This window comes from Apostichopus japonicus, chromosome 19 (assembly GCF_037975245.1).
Source record: "Apostichopus japonicus isolate 1M-3 chromosome 19, ASM3797524v1, whole genome shotgun sequence".
Classification (NCBI taxonomy): Eukaryota; Metazoa; Echinodermata; class Holothuroidea; order Aspidochirotida; family Stichopodidae; genus Apostichopus; species Apostichopus japonicus.
In genome coordinates, this window is record NC_092579.1 from 3,946,950 (window position 1) to 3,970,669 (window position 23,720).

The following is a 23,720-nucleotide window of genomic DNA, read 5'->3' on the forward strand; positions in this document are numbered from 1 at the left end:
GTCTAATAACCCATTGGTTTCAAACCTTGGACCTTTGAAGATTTTCAAATCTAGGTATGTTACCTCGGTGTGTAATATTTCTACCGTAAACTTTAAGAAGCGGTGAATTTCATTCAACCTGTTTACTAGTTGTTCAAGTCCCTGAGGTGAACCGTCGTAAAGCAATAGAATTTCATCTCTATAGCGGAGCCATTTTAAGATTTTACTAACTGTCGGTAAAATCTGGTTTTCCAGTCTATGCATGACGATATCACAGATTTCCGGAGAGGCTTGGCTACACATGGCGCAACCGATCTTTTGTAGATAGAATTGGTTATTGAACTCGAAACAGTTTCTTGTTAAAAATAAGTTCAATTAGTTTGCGCATGGATATGGAAGATATTTTATTTATTCCATATTCGCTTTTTTCCACCTTTTCATAGACTTCTTGACATATATCTAATGCCTCCTCTTGGGGAGTATTGGTATACATGGCGACGACATCGAGTGTAGCAAGTACTACAGCTTTTGGTAACGGGGTGGCTTCCACAATTTTCAGAATGTGATTTGTGTCTTTCACATAGGTGCTTTGTTTTAATACAATAGGAAGCAAGAAATAGTCCACAAATTTTTTCGGTCAGTGATCCGTTTCCGCTTATTATCGGGCCCTCCCTTAAAAATACTTCAGGTTCTTGGCGACTACGTTGCGTTAGTGTAAAACTGCCTACACCCTCCTTTCATTATTAAGTATATCATAATTATCTCATTGAATATATCTTGTTTTATGTTTTTTCTTGGGGTGAATCTGGTGTCATAATTTTCGCGCCAAAAAAAAAAAACGAATCGACGCAATAATAGTGTATCCATTGTACATGCACTGTTGAGCGTTGTTAAGTATGTGTCTATCGAGAAAAAATATGTGCACAAAAAAAGCGTGTCTGCAACGTTTCTGGTTTTTCTAGTTTTTGGCGAAATGTTTCACCATTTTGCATCTAAGCACTCACAATTAACAAAAATTTCCAAGGGGGAGGGGGACAAACCCTCCCCCTAGACCCCTCCCCCAGGACGCAGATCACTAAAGTGCTACCATCGGGATGTCGGCCCCCCCTTTCTCAAAATCCTGGATCCGCCCCTGCTTCCTATTCTGCTAATACTGTAACAAGCAAGAACCTTTATAACGGCAGTGTCTGTATGGTCTTATACGCCAATTGGCTTCATCAATATGTTGCATAAAGCATATGTAATTAACAATATGAAAAGCGAAGGTTCATTCTGCCAATAACTTGGACCAGTGGTATGTGTATTTGCCATAAGTCAACAGCTGAGCTTTATCAATCAGCCAATGACTAAGCAATACAGCGACGATATCCCTTTAGAAATAAACTGGTCTTAATCAGAGAGCTGAGTATTGAGTGTGAGGTCAACGGGCAATGAGTGAGAACAATGGCTTTTACAGGCCATCAAATTCTCAGAAAAGGGAATTCGTTCCTCCCCTCAAACATGCCAAATGAAAATATTACTCTGAAACTGTAGAAATTAGTTTTATTTCCCACATTTACATATCCACACACGAGCAACAGTGTGCACAACCCACAACCACACAATGCAACAGAAGCAATAAATTCAGTAAAACTGCTGTGTGAGGTACACACAAACTATACAACCAACACACAAAAAGACACATCCCTCTCTAATTCTAATGAGGCATGATCATTTTACTAGCATTTGGCCTAAGGTATCCCGCAGAATTATCCTTCAATCCATGACCTTACGTTAGACATCTAAAGCTTATGAAGCCATAACCTAACAGACTAAGCTTAACGCTACAGGTAGCATACACCCATTAAAAGCCGCATTGACTTACACACTATATCACAAAAGTAATGTGGTCTCTATGTGGTCTCTATTTGGTCTCTATGTGGTCTCTATGTGTCTGCAAAGAAGTTTTCATTAGCTAAACGCTACCCATTTGTGGATAGCTGACAAGTTGGCCTTTCAGGCACCATCAATCTTCCGTACCATGACCGCGCAGATTTTTTGCTATTTTGTCGCTTGTAAACAAACCGCTTCACTCAGTAGTAAACAATTTTTTTGAAATTAAAAAATAGTCAACTTGAAAGAAACTAATACAGGTCAATGGTTATTGGATTACAATAGCGTAACTCCCAACATTGATGGACATTTCGTTCTCAAGTTATTGCAAAAATACTAGTTTTTGACCACTTATTGACCTTTGTTGACCTTGAATCACATGACCGTTATGTTTGGAAACGATCCCTGACCCATTCACAAATACTCCCAAAATATCAACCATTTCGGACCCTGACAATGGGAGTTGTTGCATTTTAATGTTTTGCATTTTTTGACGGCTTTTCCCGGGATAGCTATGGCACACTGAGTGGAGAACTGAAATAATACAAGCAAGAAAAATGTTTGCTACGTACTATTCAGATACCGGGAATGGCACTTTTTAGACATTTAATGTTGCATTAAACACTCCACTTGCTCGAGTTATTAGAGGGGAAAAAAAGTTTTCAAAGTTGGTTCTTAAGTCAGGAGTATAGAACTTACCACCTGATTGCTATAACATGTCTATGTTGTGAAAAGTACACCTACTCTTTAAAAAAAATAAAAAAAAACGGGTAATATCAAATTCAATTTCAAAGTGGAATGTGCAATGTATATATGTACAACGCAAAGCGCCCTCACTTTTTATCAAGGCTTCACTGCTTAAACACACGGTGATATAGTCTCAGCATTCTTCATATTTCAATTTCTATGGGCCCAAATGACCTACGCTAGGGTCTAGCCCTAGTTTTATAGTTTACACCTAGAAGTTTGGCTGGACCCATAGGCTAGGCCTGCGTTTCTTATTTAAATTTGGTGTCTAATACTGACGGACATTGGGCCTAGGGTGCAAAATTTACAAAAGTCACAACTCCACAAAACGTATGACATATCTCATGTCTTCGTGATATCGTGTCTTCAAGATTTTCACAATTTGGCCCTTAGTGACCCCCAATGACCTTTGACCTCACCAAAAACATAGGGATCTTGAACTCAACTTGCCACAACTACATACTAAATATGAAATTGACTTCCCTTCTTGAGATATCGTGTTTACAAGGTTTTCACAATCTGACCCCTGGTGACCACAAATGACCTTTGAACTCCTCTAAAAACCAATAGACTTCTTTTACTCAATGTGGTACTCCTACACACCAAATATGAGACTGGTACAAGCTCCTCTTATTGAGATATCATGTTTAAAAGCAAGGCGTTATATGCACAAACACATGCACACACTCATCTGCCTGAATGACTTAAAAGGTTACAATTACCATCAGAAAAAAAAATGTTTGGTTTTGTAAGACTTCTACAGAAAATTTAATACTGTCATGAAATGAATTAACATGTCCAAAAAAAAAACACTTGAGCAATTTGTTCACCATTTGACCTGACGAAAAATATATTGTCAATATATCTGTAATAATGATACGGCTTAAGCGTTGAAAATGATAACATTTCCAATTCCAATCTGTGAATAAATATGTTTACGTAAGATGCTGCTAATTTAGTGCTCATAGCAACTTGTTAAAAAGCAAGAACTCCATCATCATCAATCTATTCTTGACACATTGTTGCTGAAACACAGTATTGTTTCTTCTGAAATCTCTGAAAAGTCTTGCACATCTTTTGGTTTCTTTCTCTGTCAGGGCTTTTTCTAATTTTGTAATGTTTGTGAAGAAATCAGTGAATTTCGGTCGGTATCTGTGTAGTTACATCATGATACCAAGATTGAACTGAATTGGACATAGGGTTGAAGAGATATTGACATTTTATGAGTTTCATATTAAAGCCTGCCCACTCATTAATATTCATTAGATGGGAACCACAAACAATTGGGCACCTATACACATCATGGTGCAACCCCCTACCCAGCATAAGCATGACTTAACTTGTGGTTGTTGAGATAGCATGTTTACAATCTAGCCGTCACATCCACTCACAAACACAAGTCATCATGACTGCATTGATTATGATTCTCATCGAAACCAAACTTACAGCATACACAAACACACGCTGACATGAATGTATAAGTTACTTGTAATTGTTTGCTTATTAAAGCCAAGAATAAAGTAAATAGTCACATAAAGTATTTACATACATAACCATTTAAGAGGGGGAGGAGAATATTGTATATAAGTCACTCATACAGGTGTAAATCAGCATATAATCCTGTTTAATAAGCTCCAACTGTAATTAACAGTGATTACAGAAAGGCTTACTGAATTCCTCTGCCCCTCTCAAGTGAACAAGTTCCTGGTTACATCACCACTGGTGATATGTTCATATCATTACTTGCCTACAATAACCCACAATATGATTTGAGTCATTATTCTGGGCACAATGTTGCTTGAACTACAGGATTTTTCCATCTGAAATCTCTGACAAGTTTTCCACATTCTTCATTTCCTTGTTCTGTTAAGGCATTTTCCAATTTTGTGACGTTTGTAGGAGATATCAGTGATTTTTGGGTCAGCTTCTCTAACAAAAGAGTTCCTGGTGTTTTGTGCTTCTTGATATCAGTAATTCCTTCTTCAGGTAGTTGGAAAATATTTGCCAGCAGGGTAGATTGGTCTACATCAAGATGTTCTGATACGTTCTGCTTTAGCTGATCAAAAGATTTGATGATGGCTGTAAGGTTGAAAGAAAAGTAAATTGCGACTCTACATAAAGTGAATTAAACCGATCCTGATTTAAACAAGTAATATCCAGCAATGTGAGACAACATAGATGTGTTTCTTACACTCAGGGGCAAAATAAACCTGAAAGCTCAGAGTTTTCAATGAGACTAAAATGGAAATCTGATTTAACTCCCAGAGTGCATATTTAAAGCAGGTGGCTGAATTTCAGTAATTGTTGTTTTCCACTGCAATGAGACTTGAATAAAGTATCAATACTCAGTCTAAGTGTGTTGCTTTGGTATCAATACTTATGTTTAAAACCTAAGCACACATCAATACTTAACATAATTTAGGTGCAATCCTTTGATATAAGATGTGTACATGTAATCTTACTATTCATACATCCGCATTTTACATACTGCCGACAATTCCTTACATTTGAGATGTGTACACCTAATCTTACTTTGCAAAGAGGAGTCCAGGCTGTAGTTGTCATGCCAACTATTTGCAAAACTTGATATTAAAGAACCTTTTTCTAGTTTACAAATCTGGTAGTGAGTACAACATTGTAATGAAACATCTTCAGCTGCATTAAAATGCTAAAGTAATTAATTACTCACACTCGGGTAGAATGAGCTGGAATGGAGATGTGATTTGGTCAATGTGTCGTAACTTTTCAATCTGTGAAGAGGAAACAGAGGAAAGTTTTATGATTGCCCTAGAAAATTATTTTGTGCATATTTCACCTCTATCAATTAAGAGTGTGTCTCAAGAAGCAGTTTAACTAATACTTTTAAGATGTGCTAATTAGGACTATTTTCTATACATTTGTGATTTGAAGACAGCTTGTCATAAAATTTTCTGCTGGCATTGTAAAATTATAGTTCAAACCTTTATTGATGAAAATCAGTTCATCAACTAAGACAGACAGAGTAGAAATTTCAATAGGTGATGCCTAAACATATACATAGTGTGGTAAGCCATACATGTTAATATTCATGAACTTGTGCACAGCCAAATGAAGAGGATTGTCCATTGACTAATGCTGCAACATAAAAAGGAATGAGTTATCATTTTGAGACATACTATAAAAACAGAATAAACATGGATTTTAATGAGGTCAAATTTTATGATCTCATAAGCATGTATCTATATACTTACATAATATTATCCAAGTACATGTGTAAAGCTAATTAGACATACTACTTCAGAGATATCTGATTAAGAATTTAATGGGTCACTGAATAAAATTCATGATATGCATACAAAAAACAACACGGATGATTGTATGAATGTAGTGTGACAAACGTAATATGTCAATGATGGAAATCATGAAACATTTCGTTCTTGTCATGTGTTAAAAGCCATTTCTTGCAATTTGATGAATATTAATGACATGAAGTTGGCGACATCATGAAAATGTTCTCATTGTGCACCAACATGACCATACCAGTTGTTGAAATATCGCATTTACAACCTGTTTTAGACAATTTTCCACTCATAAATATTAATGAGGTAACATTGTTGTTGCAAGAACATGTACATACTATGTAGTTTCAGCACCGTACTAAGTGTGAACTAAATCAGAAAAACTCCTCATATTCAAATCTTTCTTTCTGCTACATTAATTCAAAATCAAGTTACCTGCAACTGAATACTAATCTGGAAAAGATTCTTCCTTAACTTCCCATATTTTGCTTCTATTTCCAGATTGACAGTATCTTCGATCCCTTTATACTGAAGATGGAATTCTATCTTGTGTCTGTTCTTTAACCATAGGGTTTCCATGGCAACATCCTTTGAAAGAGAGTAATCAAAAGTTGACATTTAAGTAGTTAAATTAAATATGCTGAAAGTCCAAGGATTACAGGTTCCAGTCCTGCACGGAGTTTTAATCTGTGACCTTGGGCAAGGCTTTTGAGCTAAACAGCCCCTCTTCACCCAGATGTATAAATTTAAACCTACGAGGTAACTTTTACCGTACTCTGATACCCTCATTGAGGATCATTAAAAATTGAGAAAGGAAGAGTTTCAATATTACAAATGAAATGTTGATTTGTAATCAATGTAGTAAAACAGTTTACAATATAACAACATATGCTGGCATTATTACATACTACTCAACAGGTGCATAAAACTATTCTTCCAACAAATAGAAATTACCTGTGGAACAGGAATTACCTGCTTTCTTTACATGTTGATAAAAATAAATAAGAATATTTGACAGACATTACTAACCACTTTTCTTGGGTTACACTGTGAGGAACTGGAGTTAGTGCTAACATGTAAAGTTGAAGTCATAGACTTGAGTTGAACAGAGACAGGATCATTAATTATGGATCCCTTCTGCTGATAGATTTCTTCATTGATAAGGCTCTGTTAAAATAGAAATGAAACAATATTACATAATAATTAATGTTTATTTAAACATTACCATCAATGCATACTCTGCTTACTTGTCCAATAGATGATCAGGAAGCAATAACAGCTCCCTAGTATGACCCTCTCATTAACTGTTGTGACCATTCATTGGTAAAACAAGCATAATTATCTGATATATGGAGTGCAATGAGGTCTACCTCTCTGTACAGATTTTCTGTCCAATTTCTTTTATGGGTGATTAACTGGACCAACTAATGTGTTATCAAACACTGAGCTATGTTTTACAACACAAGCCTGTGACTTGAATCCCCACGTAATGAGGGAAATATAAACTGAAAGCAGGGAGCTTTTATTATTATTATTATTATACATTGTACATTATACATTACACATTATTATTATTATTATTATGAATATTATAATTATACATATTTACTATATTATTATACATACATAATATTATTATTATTATACATAAATTATTATTATACACACATTATTATACATACATATTATTATACATACATACATTATTATTATTATACATATTATTATTATTATACATTGATTGTCTTCAAGATACATTCAATGTCTCAAGGCCTATGTTCTGAAAAATATAAACTCTTCACTGTAATATTGGACAAGGCGTACGTATTCACAAATGCGTCTGTTACAAAAATTGTTATCAGTTGTCAATGACCACAGACAAAAAATATTGAACATGCAATGTTTGTTATAGGACATCTGGTCAGTGTGTTTTGTCGATTACAAGGTTATTTTCGACCATCAATGACCACAGACAGCCTGAACCAGCTAATCTTACATTGAAAAGATTCCACCTTTTGAGTTTAAATGTTGAATTGGAAGCCACCCGAGGTGTAATCCATAAGCCCTTGCAGGTTTCTTCCAAATGTGTGGTCACTTAAGTGACGTAAAAGTAACTGCTGATTATTATTAAGTAACTTTGACATCAATTAAGTTTGAATTAAGGCAAATAACTAGAATCTGTGAGATAATTTGCAATACCACTTGAAGTGAAAAGAACTACTACTTACTTTATGTTCCAGTGAGTCATCATTATGAAACCAAATATGAATTGTCAATTGATTCCCCGAAACAGAAACTCTGTTTACAATCGGTAACACGCATACACGCTTCAACATCTTGGGTATGAAAGGGACGTGAAGACCAATGAGACATGGTTTCTCAGCTTCAACTGCAAAGTGCTGACTATTCATAGAGCAGCTGAGGTGTTTCCTTTCTTGGCTCCATTTGATAATTTTATCTAAAGGAGATTAAAAAAAAGCTATTTTGCGAGTTAAGTATTTATAACATGGTGAAAGGTAGAACACCAAGCCTAAAATATACCATAGATGATTTTAAAGAGACAGTCATGTGTCAGAAAATGCAACACTGCATAAAAAGAACATCAAAACAGTACAAATTTGTTTTTAACTCAATTTTTTTTTTTTTTTTTTTAATGTATAATTGCAAGATTGCCAGATAAATTGTGTTGCTAACTACAGCTTCCCATAGCTTGGAGAACTTTCGCCCCTTCAATTATCTTGTTTAATTCTACCTAAAGATGGAACAAATGATTGAGGTCAACCGGTCAATGTACTACTGAGAAGAGGAGTGTTCCTGGAACAACGTGTCGGCTTTGTGATTCCTTGTCATACAATTTGCTAAAAATTCCACATACCTACCAGACTAAGGCAGAGCAAGTGAGTTAAATTTGTTTATAAATTAAGTGAAAGCCAGAAAAGAAATCATAGCATCAGAGATCTCCCATATTAATTGTAGCTTTGATTTTAGAGTAATCATGTTAACAAGGTTTTCAGATTTTGACAGCTGTTGATTTAATGTGACTTTGACCTCTACCAATTTCAATAGGGTTCATACACTCACCAAGCTAGTCTACATATTATGTATGAAGTTCAAGAAAGATGTACTTTTTGAGATATCATGTTTACAAGGTTTTCAGACTCTGACCTTTCACCTTTACAATTTCAAAAGGTTCTTGTACTCACCTAGCTGGATGTATATACCAGGTGTGAAGTACAACAAAAATGTACTCTTTGAGATAGCACCTTCACAGAATAGAATAGGGTTCTTGTTCTTAATAAGACAGATCCACATACCAAGTATGAAGTTCATCAACCATGAAATTTGTGAGTTACAGTGTTTACAAGCAAGTGTCACACAAACAAGCCATCACCATTGCATAGATTCCTTTTATTTGCAGCAAGGAATCAAACATGATTTGGTGGGACAATGTATGTATGTATGTATATTAGATCCTCCTGCAAGCAGGAACTCGCGAAGAAGCCGCATTGGCTTATCAAAGCCGCAAGCTGACTGAAGTCAGTCTCTTACATTCATATTTAACGTCCATGATTATGAATTGTTTATTGTTAACAACTCTGTAACTGGACGACATACGTTAATCTGGGAGTGACTCGAACCTCCCTCCCTCTTGAGAAAATGATGTTAACATTACACAGAACCGGACACCCAGAAGGCTCAGTGATTTTCTTGCCAATATAGCGCTCTTGTACTAAGGTGCTTTCACAAATCAGGTGCTACTTTCATCCCAGCTTTAATTTTGCAGTTTTTCAGGTTTAGAATCTAATAGTGTAGATACAGTACTGCATTTTCCAAAGTAGGAGTTTATTCAATATGCAAGCGGTTGTACAAGTGGTCAGCCATACAGTGAAGCAAGCATAAACAGTACATCGGGGTGACATACAAACACACTAAACTCATGTACATACCTCTGTTGATACAACAAATTTAAGTAACTAAATATAATGATCAATGGACTAATAAACACAATGCAAAAGAAACAGCAACACACCTGTTTGTAATACACCAGAGTAAACATCAAGACCCGTCTGGTCAGCTGGAGTAAAAGCACAGTGTGGAATAATCAAAGTGACAGCCTTGTGTAAAGTAAGGCTTTCTGGACCAACTTTCACAAAAGGGGTCAATCTTAGACTCTTCTTTGGGAAAGGTCCATTGATGGCAGGTTCAGTAGAAACCCACAGACTAACAATCCTTCCAGTGTGTAGTGCCCCAGCTGGTATAATGAGAATAACACCTGCGATAAACATCTCTCCTCCACGATGATCAAAGTACTGCTCTTTATAAAGATTAGATCCTGGGAACAAAGGAAGTCTCTCTGGAAGAGAAAAGTAATATATTTCAAGGATTTTGACATCTCAATAAAAAATATGTTAATGCATAAACTGTTTCAACACATATTATGAAAATAGTCTCTTTACCAAGAAACTGTTTTACTTTCTACTTGTACAAACAAAATAATTAAGAATGATCATAAATTTAAATTTTCGACATGAACATTAGACATGAAATGTTTGACCTGATTAATGAAAACAGATATAGAAGAGAAGAGGTCACTTGACAGTAACAAGAATTAGGTTTATTTGGTCATATCATGTTCCTTTTATGTAGCTATTTTGTGATTAATTTTCCTACTAAAATAAATCAAAATACTTTTTCATAAACAGTGAAACAGCAAGGGCTTGAAATGTGGTCCTAGAATATCATATGAGATTGAGGTTAATTATATGAAAAAGAAATGTAAAAGAAATATCCATGTAGCTGAATATATAGGGTTACTTTACCATGCTCTTCCTTTGCTAGTAGCAATATCCGTCTTCCCAAGTCCAGTTTTCCGTTAGACAATTTCAAGGCTCTTTGGACATCCAGTCTCTTGTAACCCTCTTTTATCAAAATTGTGAAATTTACCGACGATTTTGATTCGCTTTTTGAGATTAATTCCTGTTTCTCTGGAATTTTTACCTGAAACAATGTTGAAATATTACAATTTGTTTATCAAATCTACATCTTTGATCATACTTTCATCATGATGTACAACTAATGACTGCATTTGATTTGGCTTCAGTGAATATTCTACACAGACTTCCTATGCACTTGATCTCTACAAACATAACTTTATGTAAGCAAAAATATTCAGTTAAATGCTGTTTCTTTTACCAGTAAAAGGAAGACTTTTTAGTAAGGGAGTATTAATTCATTTCTGTTTTGTGACTTGCATGACAGCAAAAGGCTACTTTTCACATCAGAAAATAAAGGACTAAACCATTTTAAGATCCTGATGTTATGCAAAGTAACCATTGTTTGGATTCAAGCTTAAAATTTCATAGTTTTGACAAGTTTTTACAAAGCACGAACCATTTTGTTATCATCTTTTTCCTCTTCGTTTTCCTTTCCATTCTTCTCCTGTGATGTATCGATGTATTCCAGCACCAGTCTTGCCACCTTATTAAAGTAAATAGCTTTCAATCCTTCATACATTCCAATCATTCTGTTTGGCATGATGAGTTCTCTTTCATCCAATATTTTCATCAGCATCTTTCCAGATTCTGCTGCTTCCTGAATTGTATCATTTTCTGCTGGCTTCAGCTCAAAATATACGCCTAGCTTTGCACAATGATGTTTATCCAGAAGCTTGGCAACATCTTCTCTCAACTTTTCGTATTTGTGTAAGCCTGAAAGTGAGGACATAACATCCACTTGACATTCAAAGTAATATAACAAGGACTAGATATCACATGTAGTAATAAGAGCACCTGAAGCACATGCTAATTGAGTGGCAGTTGTGAACAATGTTCACAGCTAACATGCACAAGTACACAACAGGCCCACAAGAAGCATGCAACCTGTGTCGAGAACGTTGGTATGCAAGTCAACCTCTGGTGCATGCACACAATAAATTATTGGTTTTATACTGTCCACAACTAGCATGCAACTTTTCTATTTGAAGCACTTGTCTTGTGCATAAATAATGGTCTGGTATACAGCTTCAACTTCAAGGTTGCTTTGAGCTACCAAGTAGGAAGTGAGCATACTAACTAAAAATGGAATCGTGCAAATTGGACTTAGAAATGTTTTGGGTTCAGCAGTTTGATAAAAATTTCTTTCCATCAGATATGTTTATGTTGATGAAATGTTTCCCAATAACCTAAGTTAACGTAAGTAACATTTGGTGTGTCTACTGCTAAAACCAAATGCTATTACTTTTCACCTCTACTTAGACACTCACATGGGTCCTGTATTCTCCTGGGTTCTGTATGTTTGCTTACTTTTTCATCTCCACTAATACACACTTATCTGGTGTATGTCTAGGATAATGAGCATTCATTTTTCTACTTCTAACTTCACTTAGATGCAGGTCAGGGTGGACTTTTAAAACTAGCTAAGTCCACCCATTTGTTCCACTTCCACATAAAAACTCACCTGGGCGCAGAATTTCCTGGCTTTCTGGAGATAAGAGAATGTTTTTCACCTGAATGAAAAGAGAATTTTAACAAAAATTATATGACTAATGAAAACTTTAAATGTAAGAATATTTAACATACAATTATGCAGGCTATCATCACACCCCTGTGAATGACCAGGTTTAAAATAGGAATGTAATGTAGAAGAAAGGGCTGTAACAGACATGGAGCTACACATAATAAATGTGTGAAATCCAAAAAGAACAAGAGCCCAAGGGCACTGTGGTTCCTTGCTTTGGGTATATGACAATACACATAATATTATCAAGCAAGATTGGGCTCAAATAGTCCAAGTAATTGTGGTCCTACATGTTCCCATAAAGTAACCAACACTATAGCCAACACGTTTGTGATCACAAAATGTAATCGGATTTTGGATCAAAAGGCACTTTTGAGATCTAAATATGGCGTCGAAAATGTAAGAAATATAAGAGACCTACAAGCGTGTCAACAGATATGATAACATTAGTGACCTCAGATGACATGACCTTTAAGTTTCAAAATGTTCCACCACCCCGTTCACAACTTGTCCCAAAATATCAACCATGTCACACCTTGGCATTGAGATTTAATTGCATTAAATTAAAAAAAATTAACTTTGAACTTGTATACATAACTTCACACACAAAGGTCACCCGAAGGTCAACCAATTGACATTTTTTGAAGGTGAGACCTAAATAGAGCATGACTGTAAAAATTCAAACATTTTTTCTTGCCCATTTTCTCCCCCCCCCCAAAAAATACTACTTTTTTAACATTAGCTGACCTTTGGTGACGTTGGACCACATGACCGTTAAGTTTGAAAATATTCCCCTATACCATTTGCAACTTGTCCAAAAAAATAAACCTGGTCACACCTTGGCACTGGGAGTTATTGCATTAAATGTCTGAAAATTAACTTTGACCTCATATAACTTCGCACACGAAGGTCACATGGGGGTCAACCCATTGACATTTATGATCAGAAGGTACCTTTAACATCTGAAAATAGCATCGAAACTGTAAAAATCCACAAAACACGAAAAGATCACCAGAGGTCAAATTGAGGTCAAGGGTCACCCAGATGCGGGTCGACAATTGGATTACATTGAAGCAACTCCCAACCCTAACGGACAATTTGTTCTCAAGTTATCGCAAAAATACTAGTTTTTTTATCATTAATTGACCTTTGGTGACCTCGGATCACCTGATCCTTAAGTTTGAAAATATTCCCCTATACCATTTGCAACTTGTCTAAAAATATCAACTGTGTAACACCTCGGCACTGGGAGTTATTGCATTAAATGTCTGAAAATTAACTTTGGCCTCATATAACTTCCCACACGAAGGTCACATGGGGGTCAACCCATTGACATTTATGATCAGAAGGTACCTTTAACATCTGAAAATAGCATCGAAACTGTAAAAATCTACACAACACGAAAAGGTCACCAGAGGTCAAATTGAGGTCAAGGGTCACCCAGATGCGGGTCGACAATTGGATTACATTGAAGCAACTCCCAACCCTAACAGACAATTTGTTCTCAAGTTATCGCAAAAATACTAGTTTTTTATCATTAATTGACCTTTGGTGACCTCGGATCACATGACCCTTAAGTTTGAAAATATTCCCCTATACCATTTGCAACTTGTCTCAAAATATCAACTGTGTAACACCTTGGCACTGGGAGTTATTACACTAAATGTCTGAAAATTAACTTTGACCTCATATAACTTAACATACAAAGGTCACCTTGGGTCAACTTATTGACATTTTTGATTGATGAGACCTAAATTTGAGCATCAAACTATACAAATTCAAACATTTTTTCTTTGCCCATTTTCTGCCCCAAAAATACTAGTTTTTTAACATTAATTGACCTTTGGTGACCTCGGATCACATGACCGTTAAGTTTGAAAATATTTCCCTATACCATTTGCAACTTGTCCAAAAATATCAACCATGTCACACCTTTGAACTGGGAGTTGTTGCATTAATTGTCTGAAAATTAACTTTGACCTCGTATAACTTTGCACACGAAGGTCACACGGGTGTCAACCAATTGACATTTTTGATCGGAAGGTACCTTTGATATCCAAATCTAGCATCAAAACCAAACATTTCCTTTTTTGCTCGTTTCCTCCCAAAATAAGCACATTTTTTCTAATGTGACCTTTGACCTTTTGACCTTGGTTTCAGATGTAGTTTAATCTCCTGATTCCAAAAAACAAAACGACAAGTCTGTACAACCATCCTAACTCTGACTGAAAAACTTTGACCCCATATAACTTCGCACATAAAGGTCACACGGGGTCAACCTATTGACATTTATGATCAGAAGGTACCTTTGACATCTGAAAATAGCATCGAAACTGTAAAAATCCCCCAAAACACGTAAAGGTCACCAGAGGTCAAATTGAGGTCAAGGGTCACCCAGATGCGGGTCGAAAATTGAATAACATTGAAGCAACTCCCAACCCTAACGGACATTTCGTTCTCAAGTTATCGCAAAAATACTAGTTTTTTATCATTAATTGACCTTTGGTGACCTCGGATCACATGACCGTTAAGTTTGAAAATGCTCCCCTAACCAGTTCACAACTTGTCCCAAAATATCAATCTTGTCACACATTGGCACTGGGAGTTATTGCAGTTTTAATATTTTCGGTTTTTGGACCATAACTGACCTTTGGTGACCTTTGTGGGCACCAGAAACAATAGGGCACACCTTCTCCATATGGCGGATCTATAGTCCAAGTTTGGCCTCAATCCAACATTCCCTTATTGAGATAGAGCGTACCCAAGCAAGTGTCACAGACACACACACACACATACACACATACACACACACGCCAACCTGACTGCATAGGTTCCTTTTGCTAAAGCAAGGAACCAAAAAGGAAAGGAAATGTTAATGACAACATACCTATTATTTATGCAATATTCATTTATTGGAACCTAAGGTACACGCAAAACAAACTATGCCATAACTGTTGACCTATGTATGGAATTATACACACAGGTCAGTTTTACGTTACTCCTTATTTACGAAGCAACACGGAAGAAATTGTATAAAAATTGGACAACGAAATGAAAATAAGAAACGTAGGAATACCAGGTTCACTGGAGTGACTGAAAACTTAAGAATACATGAATAAAAGACTGCTGTAATTAAATTAAATTATCCTCCACAATACATATTTCGAAGAAAAGCATCCATGACAGAACATGCCAACAAATAACTATAATTCAGTCACAGCACTAACATTATTTAATCTGCCTGCACACAGCTGCAAGACTTCCAACAGACAGGACGTTACTTAGCAGATGGGAGAAGATGCTGCTTAATATTATGTAATGAAGAGACATATGAGAACACAAACAGGTGGAAGATAATCAACAGAGATAACTCACCTTTGATTGGAGGATAAGGGCTGTCTGGTTCATTTCGTTTTGAAATACTTTTAACTTCACATCAACCATGTCAGTGTCTCCATTTTTGTCCCTTGTAAGTCTGAACTGATGAGAGACTCTACTGGCAGCACAGAGGTAATCAATGTCTACATGCTAAAAGATAAAAGATGTTGAAGATCAATGTACTTAAGATGAGAATGTTATGCTAGGTACCACATATAACAAGTAAGGAAAAGCTGGTAAGGAGCCAAGAAATCCATAGGCAGCTGGTGAAGATTATACTTTCCTATTGTAATAAGAACTCCATGACTTTATTTACAGTAGGTTAAGATTGTTCCAATGGGTAGGAACCATAAAAAAACATATTCGAACCATGGGTATTTGTGTTATTGTGGATAAACACCGGCTTATTACAATCATTCTGTTTGATGAATGTTCAGAGACTTAATAGGCATGCATGCAATTGTCTCAATCATTCACGCTCTCAGGACATCAGCTTATTAAATCAACATCCCAATCCAAGAACTGAGAGAGTGCCACAATATCTGAACACTGCCTCAAATACAAATGGAGGTGAATTATAGACACCAAAAGTAAAGCCACGGTGAATGAAGCTATTCGCAATACCGTACAAAAGAACATATGACCAAACTTCACTTCCTTATTCACACACCAGGAATACCAACCAGCACAGATACTGCTCAACAACACTGCACTGCAGAAGGTTGCCTATATTGTGGTTCATGCTGGGATTTTGAGCCAGAAACCACATAGTTGTAGGGTGACACTCTTAAATGCTACACAATTTGATCCACTTAAAGTAACCAATCCTTAACTACAAGTCTTGTAATGTTAAAAGAAAAACTTCAATAGCATTGGCAATTACAAACCTTTGTTGATTCTTCCTTCGTCAGATGGTAGCCACCACCGGGTGATGACATGATCAGATCAATGTAAGAAACATGGTATCTGCCGTCATTCAATGTCCGGGTAATTTGAAATGTTGTATAGTTTCCTAGACACAGTTTGGGATGGTGGTCCTCTAACAGCAACTGAAACATAAGAACATGAAGATGTCAATTGCTGAGAAACACACAGAGAGTTGATTATACAATTTTGTGTGCCTTCACTCTGTGCAGAGAGATCAATACTGCTATAGCAAGTAACATCATCTTTGTTTCCATGATTTGCTAACATTAAATGTTGCTTGTTTCTTCAGATCCTCCCACCCTCTTAATCCTTGTTGTGAGTCACAATAAAAATTTGGGCCATATGAATATTTTTGAGGGGGAACCACATATTTTGTAAGAAAATTACATTTTGACAGAAAAAATAAAATGCTGATAGTCTATAAGACTATCAGCATTCTTCCTCTATGACTATTTTTTGACAGAAACATGCTTTATGTCAATGCTAAGTTAAAATATTTTCATTTCAAATGTAACATATTTTTCTTTCTGATGTGCTACGATGAATCAATCAATTATGTCTCACAAATGCACCATACCAAATCACTTCATAATTTGCCAGTGAAGCATGAAAAAAGTCACTATACAAAGAAAGTAACATCACAAATCACAATATAAACCAGAACTGACCTCTAAGCTACTACAGATATCACCATGGTAACAAGAGAATATCCTCACCTTGTACTCTTCATCACTGTCCTTACAGAAACAAACAGTTATTAAGACATCATCTTTGGCATCAAGTATCCCATCAATAAATGGAACAATACGGAATATATGCTTCTGTTCTGTTTCTTGGTTGACTAAATTAACAAAGACGTAGCTCAGGATGGTTATATCAAGATAGATCTTCTCCGGGTCTAGCTTCCGATCAATAGATTTCTCTTCAGTCCAAGTTATTTCACCTATAATAAGTAATATTATAAAAAGTATAGTATTGAGTTAACTTAACAAGAGCCCAAGGGCACTGTGGTTCCTTGCTTGGGGTATATGACAATACACATAATATTATCAAGCAAGATTGGGCTCTAATAGTCCAAGTAATTGTGGTCCTACATGTACCCATAAAGTAACCAACACTATAGCCAACACTTTTGTGATCACAAAATGTGATCGGATTTTTTATCAAAAGGCACTTTTGAGATCTGAATATGGTGTCAAAAATGTAAGAAATTTAAGGTCACCTACAAGCGGGTCAACAGATATGATAACATTGGTGACCTCAGATGACATGACCTTTAAGTTTGAAAATGTCCACCACCCCATTTACAACTTGTCCCAAAATATCAACCGTGTCACACCTTGGCATTGGGATTTAATTGCATTAAATGTCTAAAAATTAACTTTGAACTTGTATACATAACTTTTGCAACTACTCCAAAAATATCAACCGTGCCACACCTTGGAACTGAGAGTTATTGCATTAAATGTCTGAAAATTAACTTTGACCCCATATAACGTAACATACAAAGGTCACATGGGTGTCAACCCATTGACATTTTTGATCGGAAGGTACCTTTGATATCCAAATCTAGCATCAAAACTGAACATTTTCCTTTTTGCTCGTTTCCTCCCAAAACAAGCACATTTTTTCTAATGTGACCTTTGACCTTGGTTTCAGATGTAGTTTACTCTCCTGATTCCAAAAAATAAAACGACAAGTCTGTACAACCATCCTAACTCCGACCAAAAAACTTTGACCCCATACAATTTCGCACATAAAGGTCACATGGGGTCAACCTATTGACATTTATGATCAGAAGTCACCTTTGACATCTGAAAATAGCATCAAAACTGTAAAAATCCCCCAAATCACGTAAAGGTCACCAGAGGTCAAATTGAGGTCAAGGGTCATATAGATGCGGGTCGACAATTGGAATACATTGAGGCAACTCCCAACCCTAACGGACAATTCGTTCTCAAGTTATCGCAAAAATAGTTGTTTTTTATCATTAACTGACCTTTGTTGACCTTGGATCACATGAATGTTAAGTTTCAAGATGTTCCCCTAACCAGTTCACAACTTGTCCCAAAATATCAACCCTGTCGCACATTGGCACTGGGAGTTATTGCAGCTTTAATATTTTCGGTTTTTGGCCTCTAACTGACCTTTGGTGACCTTCACAGGCACCAAAAACAATAGGGCACACCTTCTCACTATGGCAGATCTACAAACCAAGTTTGAGTTCAGTCCAACTTTCCCTTGTTGAGTTACAGCGTACCCAAGCAAGTGTCACAGACGCACACACATACACACACACACACCCACACACATGTTTGCATTACATTCAGACCGAGGACCCCATTGTATTTTCCATTGTTCAAATCCACGTACCGTAACATTAACAATACCCCATACAATAGAATTCTTCCGAGGACGTGGTGATTCTTTAGAAATCACAACCAAGGACCTGAAATTCGTTTGTTCAAGTCCTCGGTCAGATAGCAATACAAACGCACACACACACACACGCCAACCTGACTACATAGGTTCCTTTTGCTAAAGCAAGGAACCAAAAACAGTATATATCAAGAGCCTATTAGATAAGATATATATATAGAATTCAACAGAACTGATTCTCAGCATATAACTCATTGTACTTCTCCCGGTGCATTAGTCAATTGCATTTTAAAGTGCTTATTGGTTACCATCTTTACCTTCTTGTAAATTTTCTTTGTCTTTCAGACCAGTGAAGATGTTAACATCGTGTCGATCTGGGTCAGGGATAATAGCCGAGTGAGGAATAGTCAGCTGGGCTGGCTTGTCGAGGGTCAGCCCTTCTGGCTCTAGTTTTATCAGAGGTGTCATTCTGCCCCTACGAGCACTGCCAGGGAGGTGTATGGTGGGATCATAGATCACTTTAACAGCAATTACATGATCAGAGGATAAAGCGCCTTCAGGAATAGTCAGATGTACCCCCATGATGCTAATAGTTCCACCTTCATACGTGATCCTGTGTTCAATGTATGAATGATGGTGCCTCATTTCAAGTATTTGTGAATCTTTCCTTTGTTTTGGTAGGTCTTCTCTCTCCATCAAACTTTCCTTACTATGGTCATGATCATCCTCTCTTTCATCAGAACCTTGTGATGGAGTTGATTCATCATCAGGGTCAAATTTGACTTTTTCAACTGAAAATAGAATAATGGAAACACAAACACCATTAAATGAAGCTTTTACATCTAAAAATCAAAACTGCCATATTGAGCCACATTCGTCCCGAATCAGAGAATAATTAAGTGTTCAAATTTTGCCTAGACTTTTGTCTTCTATAAGTACTATGGACAAATTAAATTATTCCCTGCTAATTTAAAGTTCATCATTAGAAATGCATAGCAATTGATTTATAAAAGAGGTATTATTGATGGCATCATAAAATAAAATGCAATAAATATGTAATACAAAATAACAAATTGCCTGAAAGCCAAATATTAACCCCTGACTCACACACATTTCTAGAGTTTGTATTGTACTGTATTAGTTTGATTTCATCTATTCTGATTACATACATATTTATTCATTCTTACCAGGCCAGTCAAGGAGTTTCGGTACTTGGTTTTCTTCAAACTGAAAGGGGTCAACTTTAGACTGATATGGAGCTAAGTGATATTCATTTGTTCGGTTTAGCTGAATATAAACCAAACCCTTCTGTAGGTTAGTGACATCATACATATTGATGATGTTTCTTGTCTTCATGAAGTTAATCAGAGTGATTCCTGGCGTCTCTATCAGAGAAACCCGGCGTAGCATATCAGTTTCTGCTGGTGGTAGACGGAACAGAGTTGCTAATTTAAGAGTGCTGTCTAGAGTAAGATCTTGGGCAACGTTGACCATTAATCTGCCGTAATCAGCTGAAAAATAAATAAAAATAACCAAAAATATAGTTCAGGATCTCACTCGACACAACGAACCAACTGATAAAACGGATTGATAAATAATGGATGACATCATATTTTCCTATTTATCACAAGTTTGGTGATTAGATTGCTTTCTATGTATTTATATATATATCAACAAAATACATTTCTTTAAAATCAGTAAATTTTCTTTCTGTGGAATCTGAATAAAAATTTATTCCTAATCACCTATTCAGTCAAGTTGGCGTGTGTGTGTGCGTGGGCGTATGTGCTTTCATTTTCTATTCTGATTGAGGACTTGGAAAAACGAATTCCAGGTTCTCGGATGTGACTTCTAAAGTATCACTATGCCTTTGCAAGAATTCTATAGTTAAGTGGTACTATTAAAGTTAGGGTACGTACAATGAGGTCCTTGGACTGAATGTAAAACACAGCTGTGCGTGTGTGCGTGGGTGTGTGTGTGTGTGTGTGTGTGTGTGTGTGTGTGTGTGTGTGTATATGACGCCCTAGCTTGAACACATTATATCTCAAGATGGGTAATCTCCGCATAATTAGTACAAGAACCCTTTTGTTTTGGGTGAAGGTCAGCAGATGTAAAAGCATGGAAATCTCAAAGCGCTGTATCTCCAGGACAAGAACATCAAAGGAGCTCATAAATCCAAGGTAGGAAAGCCATATGTAATGTAAGGTTTATATACTATATATCCAAATGACAGATAGGAAATTGTATTGTAATATTATGCATGTTACTTCCCTATGAAAAGTACAAAAACCCTATTGTTTTGGGTGGAGGTCAAAGGTCATTTGCAGTTAGCAGAGGGAAAAATGTGAAAATCACAAAAATGCTGTATCTCCAGAACCTGAACATCAATGGAGGTCACATATGCATTGTATTCATGATCGCCTTATATAGTGTAAAGTTTTTGCACAATTTGGTGTAGGTCAAAGTTCATTTAAGGTCACCAGGGGTCAAAATTGATATATCTCCAGATGGGAAACTTCATTGGCTCTCATATTTGTCATGTGGCTTCCCTATATTGAGTACAAGACCCCTATTGTTTTGGTGTCATCATAGGTCACACTCTGTAAAGCCTTATAAACACAAACCTTGTAAACAGGACATCCCATTATAGGTTACATCACATGGCTCATAATTTGCATGGGTGTTTCTTACAGTGAGTACAAGAACCCTATTGTTTTGGGTGAACATCAAAGGTCTTGGGGTCAGCAGAGGTCCAGATGTCAAAATATCAAATGGATCACATCAGGTTAAGTATTAAAAATGTAAAGTCAGCTCTTTGTTGTTTGAGTGAGCATGCAAAATAAATTATCTACAACAAACAATGTCCCTAGAGCTGTCTTTCTTTCTTCATTATGGTAGTATGTCACATGATTCTCTGTCATCAAACCGTGTAAGCACTGACTCTATTTAGATTTATACTGCTCTCCATTTCCAGTATAACAGGGTTATTAGCGTGCAAATACTCTTGTGCTACATATGCATCTAATAATGTAAGTAACTGCTTGGTGGGTTTCCCTCTGGTTAAAATACTGTTAATGTAACGGCTCATCTACACAACAAGCATCAGTACTACCATAGCAACTTTAACTGTCGCTGTTTTAAAACATAGCAAAGGCCATTCCATGATATTGAAAAATGATTTAAACTCATAATATACTCTTCAGATTTTAGGGAGGTGTGATCTACCTCACTCGATGACATGAGAGTAGTTCATATTATAAGGCGAAACTAGGTAAGGCTTTTATTTTCTACATAGTTCACAAGAAATACATAGGAGGTGTTGATATGCTTTTATGTTATTTGCTTGTTGACCCCAGTAAACTTTGTCACAAATTGAATGAGTTTCTTATCCCAAAGAATGCCACTACAACAGACACTGATGGTGCAATGAATATTAATTGCTTTGGATGAAGACAATGTTAAAATTTATTTTCTCTGTGTTAGAAAATGCTTGATCTGCATTTGTGAGGCCATGTATTAAGGCAATTAGATTTGCTTTGCTATTAAAGGAACAGCGAATTCTGTCGCCTGCTACTTATGTCAATCTACACTACGCATGCACTGTCCTGGTATGCTGTATGTATTTCACATGCAGTCCAATCTTTTTAAAGGAACTAGCAACTCTGCAATTGCAAAATTGCAGTAAACATTGATACGTGCATCACTTAGCTAAAATTCTGTAGAAGGGATACATCAAGACAAGGTGTAGGATCGAAGTTTAGTGCTACCGTGGAGCACATCATATGACCCTCCATGGTTATTATCTTTATTTTTCACACATCTCTTAATTGACATACTCAAGCTTGTCTAGTCTCCTGGTTAAATGTGTCTATGATCGATTCCCAAATGACCTTAGTTAAATTGCTAGAAATATGTTTCAGATATAGAAACGATACCTAGATGTGTTAGCTTGCTTGTATTAGATAGTGATTACATGACTACCACAGGGGTATGCTAGTTTGTTTGTATTAGATTGTATTAGATAGTGATCACATGACTACAAGAGGGGTATGTTAGTTTGTTTGTATTAGATAGTGATCACATGACTAGCAGAGGTGTTTGTTAGTTTTTTTGTATGAGATAGTGATCACATGACTAGCAGGGGTGTTTGTTAGTTTGTTTGTATTAATAGTGATCACATGACTACCGAAGGGGTATGTGCTTTTCTGTACACCATGTCCTTTCACAAAGTGTTGTTCTGAAACCAAAAGCTTATTATTGACCACATTCTTAACTAGAAAGATAGGTTTTCAGAAATTAAATTCTGCTAGCCTTTAACAACCATTGACTTGAAGCAACTTAGAAGTCGCTCCTGAAAAGAAAAAAAAATATCCAGCTATGTGCTTTTAAGGTTTAAACAATTATCCCTTTGCTGAGCTCAAATGACCTTTGACCTTCAAAAATAATTACTGGGCTCTTGAACTCATTCTAGGAAAGTCATATGTCACTATGACATATGATCAGACTGCTTATCTTATGATGCCATATTTTCCAGAATGTAACTTCTACTGAACCTAAATGAACTGTACCTTCCACCAAAACAAAAGGGTTTGTGCTAATTATAGATAAGTCATAGCTATATACCAGCTACTGCAGTTTTCTATC

General features: G+C 36.2%; 1 protein-coding gene across 8 annotated transcripts in view; it reads right to left on the reverse strand.

Moving 5' to 3' along the window:
* The window catches only part of LOC139960271 (uncharacterized), a 135,413-nt gene that overhangs the window by 52,447 nt on the left and 59,246 nt on the right, over positions 1-23,720 (reverse strand). Inside the window, exons 7-20 of one of the 8 annotated variants that reach the window (XM_071958510.1) lie at positions 20,264-20,587; positions 19,394-19,867; positions 17,414-17,640; positions 16,658-16,819; positions 15,768-15,920; positions 12,333-12,381; positions 11,268-11,584; positions 10,697-10,874; positions 9,907-10,230; positions 8,105-8,334; positions 6,906-7,043; positions 6,312-6,464; positions 5,288-5,348; positions 1,420-4,677 (exon numbers count right to left, since the gene is read on the reverse strand). In XM_071958510.1, coding sequence (XP_071814611.1) covers positions 4,376-4,677; positions 5,288-5,348; positions 6,312-6,464; positions 6,906-7,043; positions 8,105-8,334; positions 9,907-10,230; positions 10,697-10,874; positions 11,268-11,584; positions 12,333-12,381; positions 15,768-15,920; positions 16,658-16,819; positions 17,414-17,640; positions 19,394-19,867; positions 20,264-20,587 — 3,092 coding nt within the window. In that variant the 3' untranslated portion in view covers positions 1,420-4,375. Of the gene's footprint in view, positions 1-1,404; positions 4,678-5,287; positions 5,349-6,311; positions 6,465-6,905; positions 7,044-8,104; positions 8,335-9,906; positions 10,231-10,696; positions 10,875-11,267; positions 11,585-12,332; positions 12,382-15,767; positions 15,921-16,657; positions 16,820-17,413; positions 17,641-19,393; positions 19,868-20,263; positions 20,588-23,720 lie in introns of those variants that run through there. The other 7 variants (XM_071958519.1, XM_071958512.1, XM_071958520.1 and 4 more) reach the window with 7 other exon arrangements.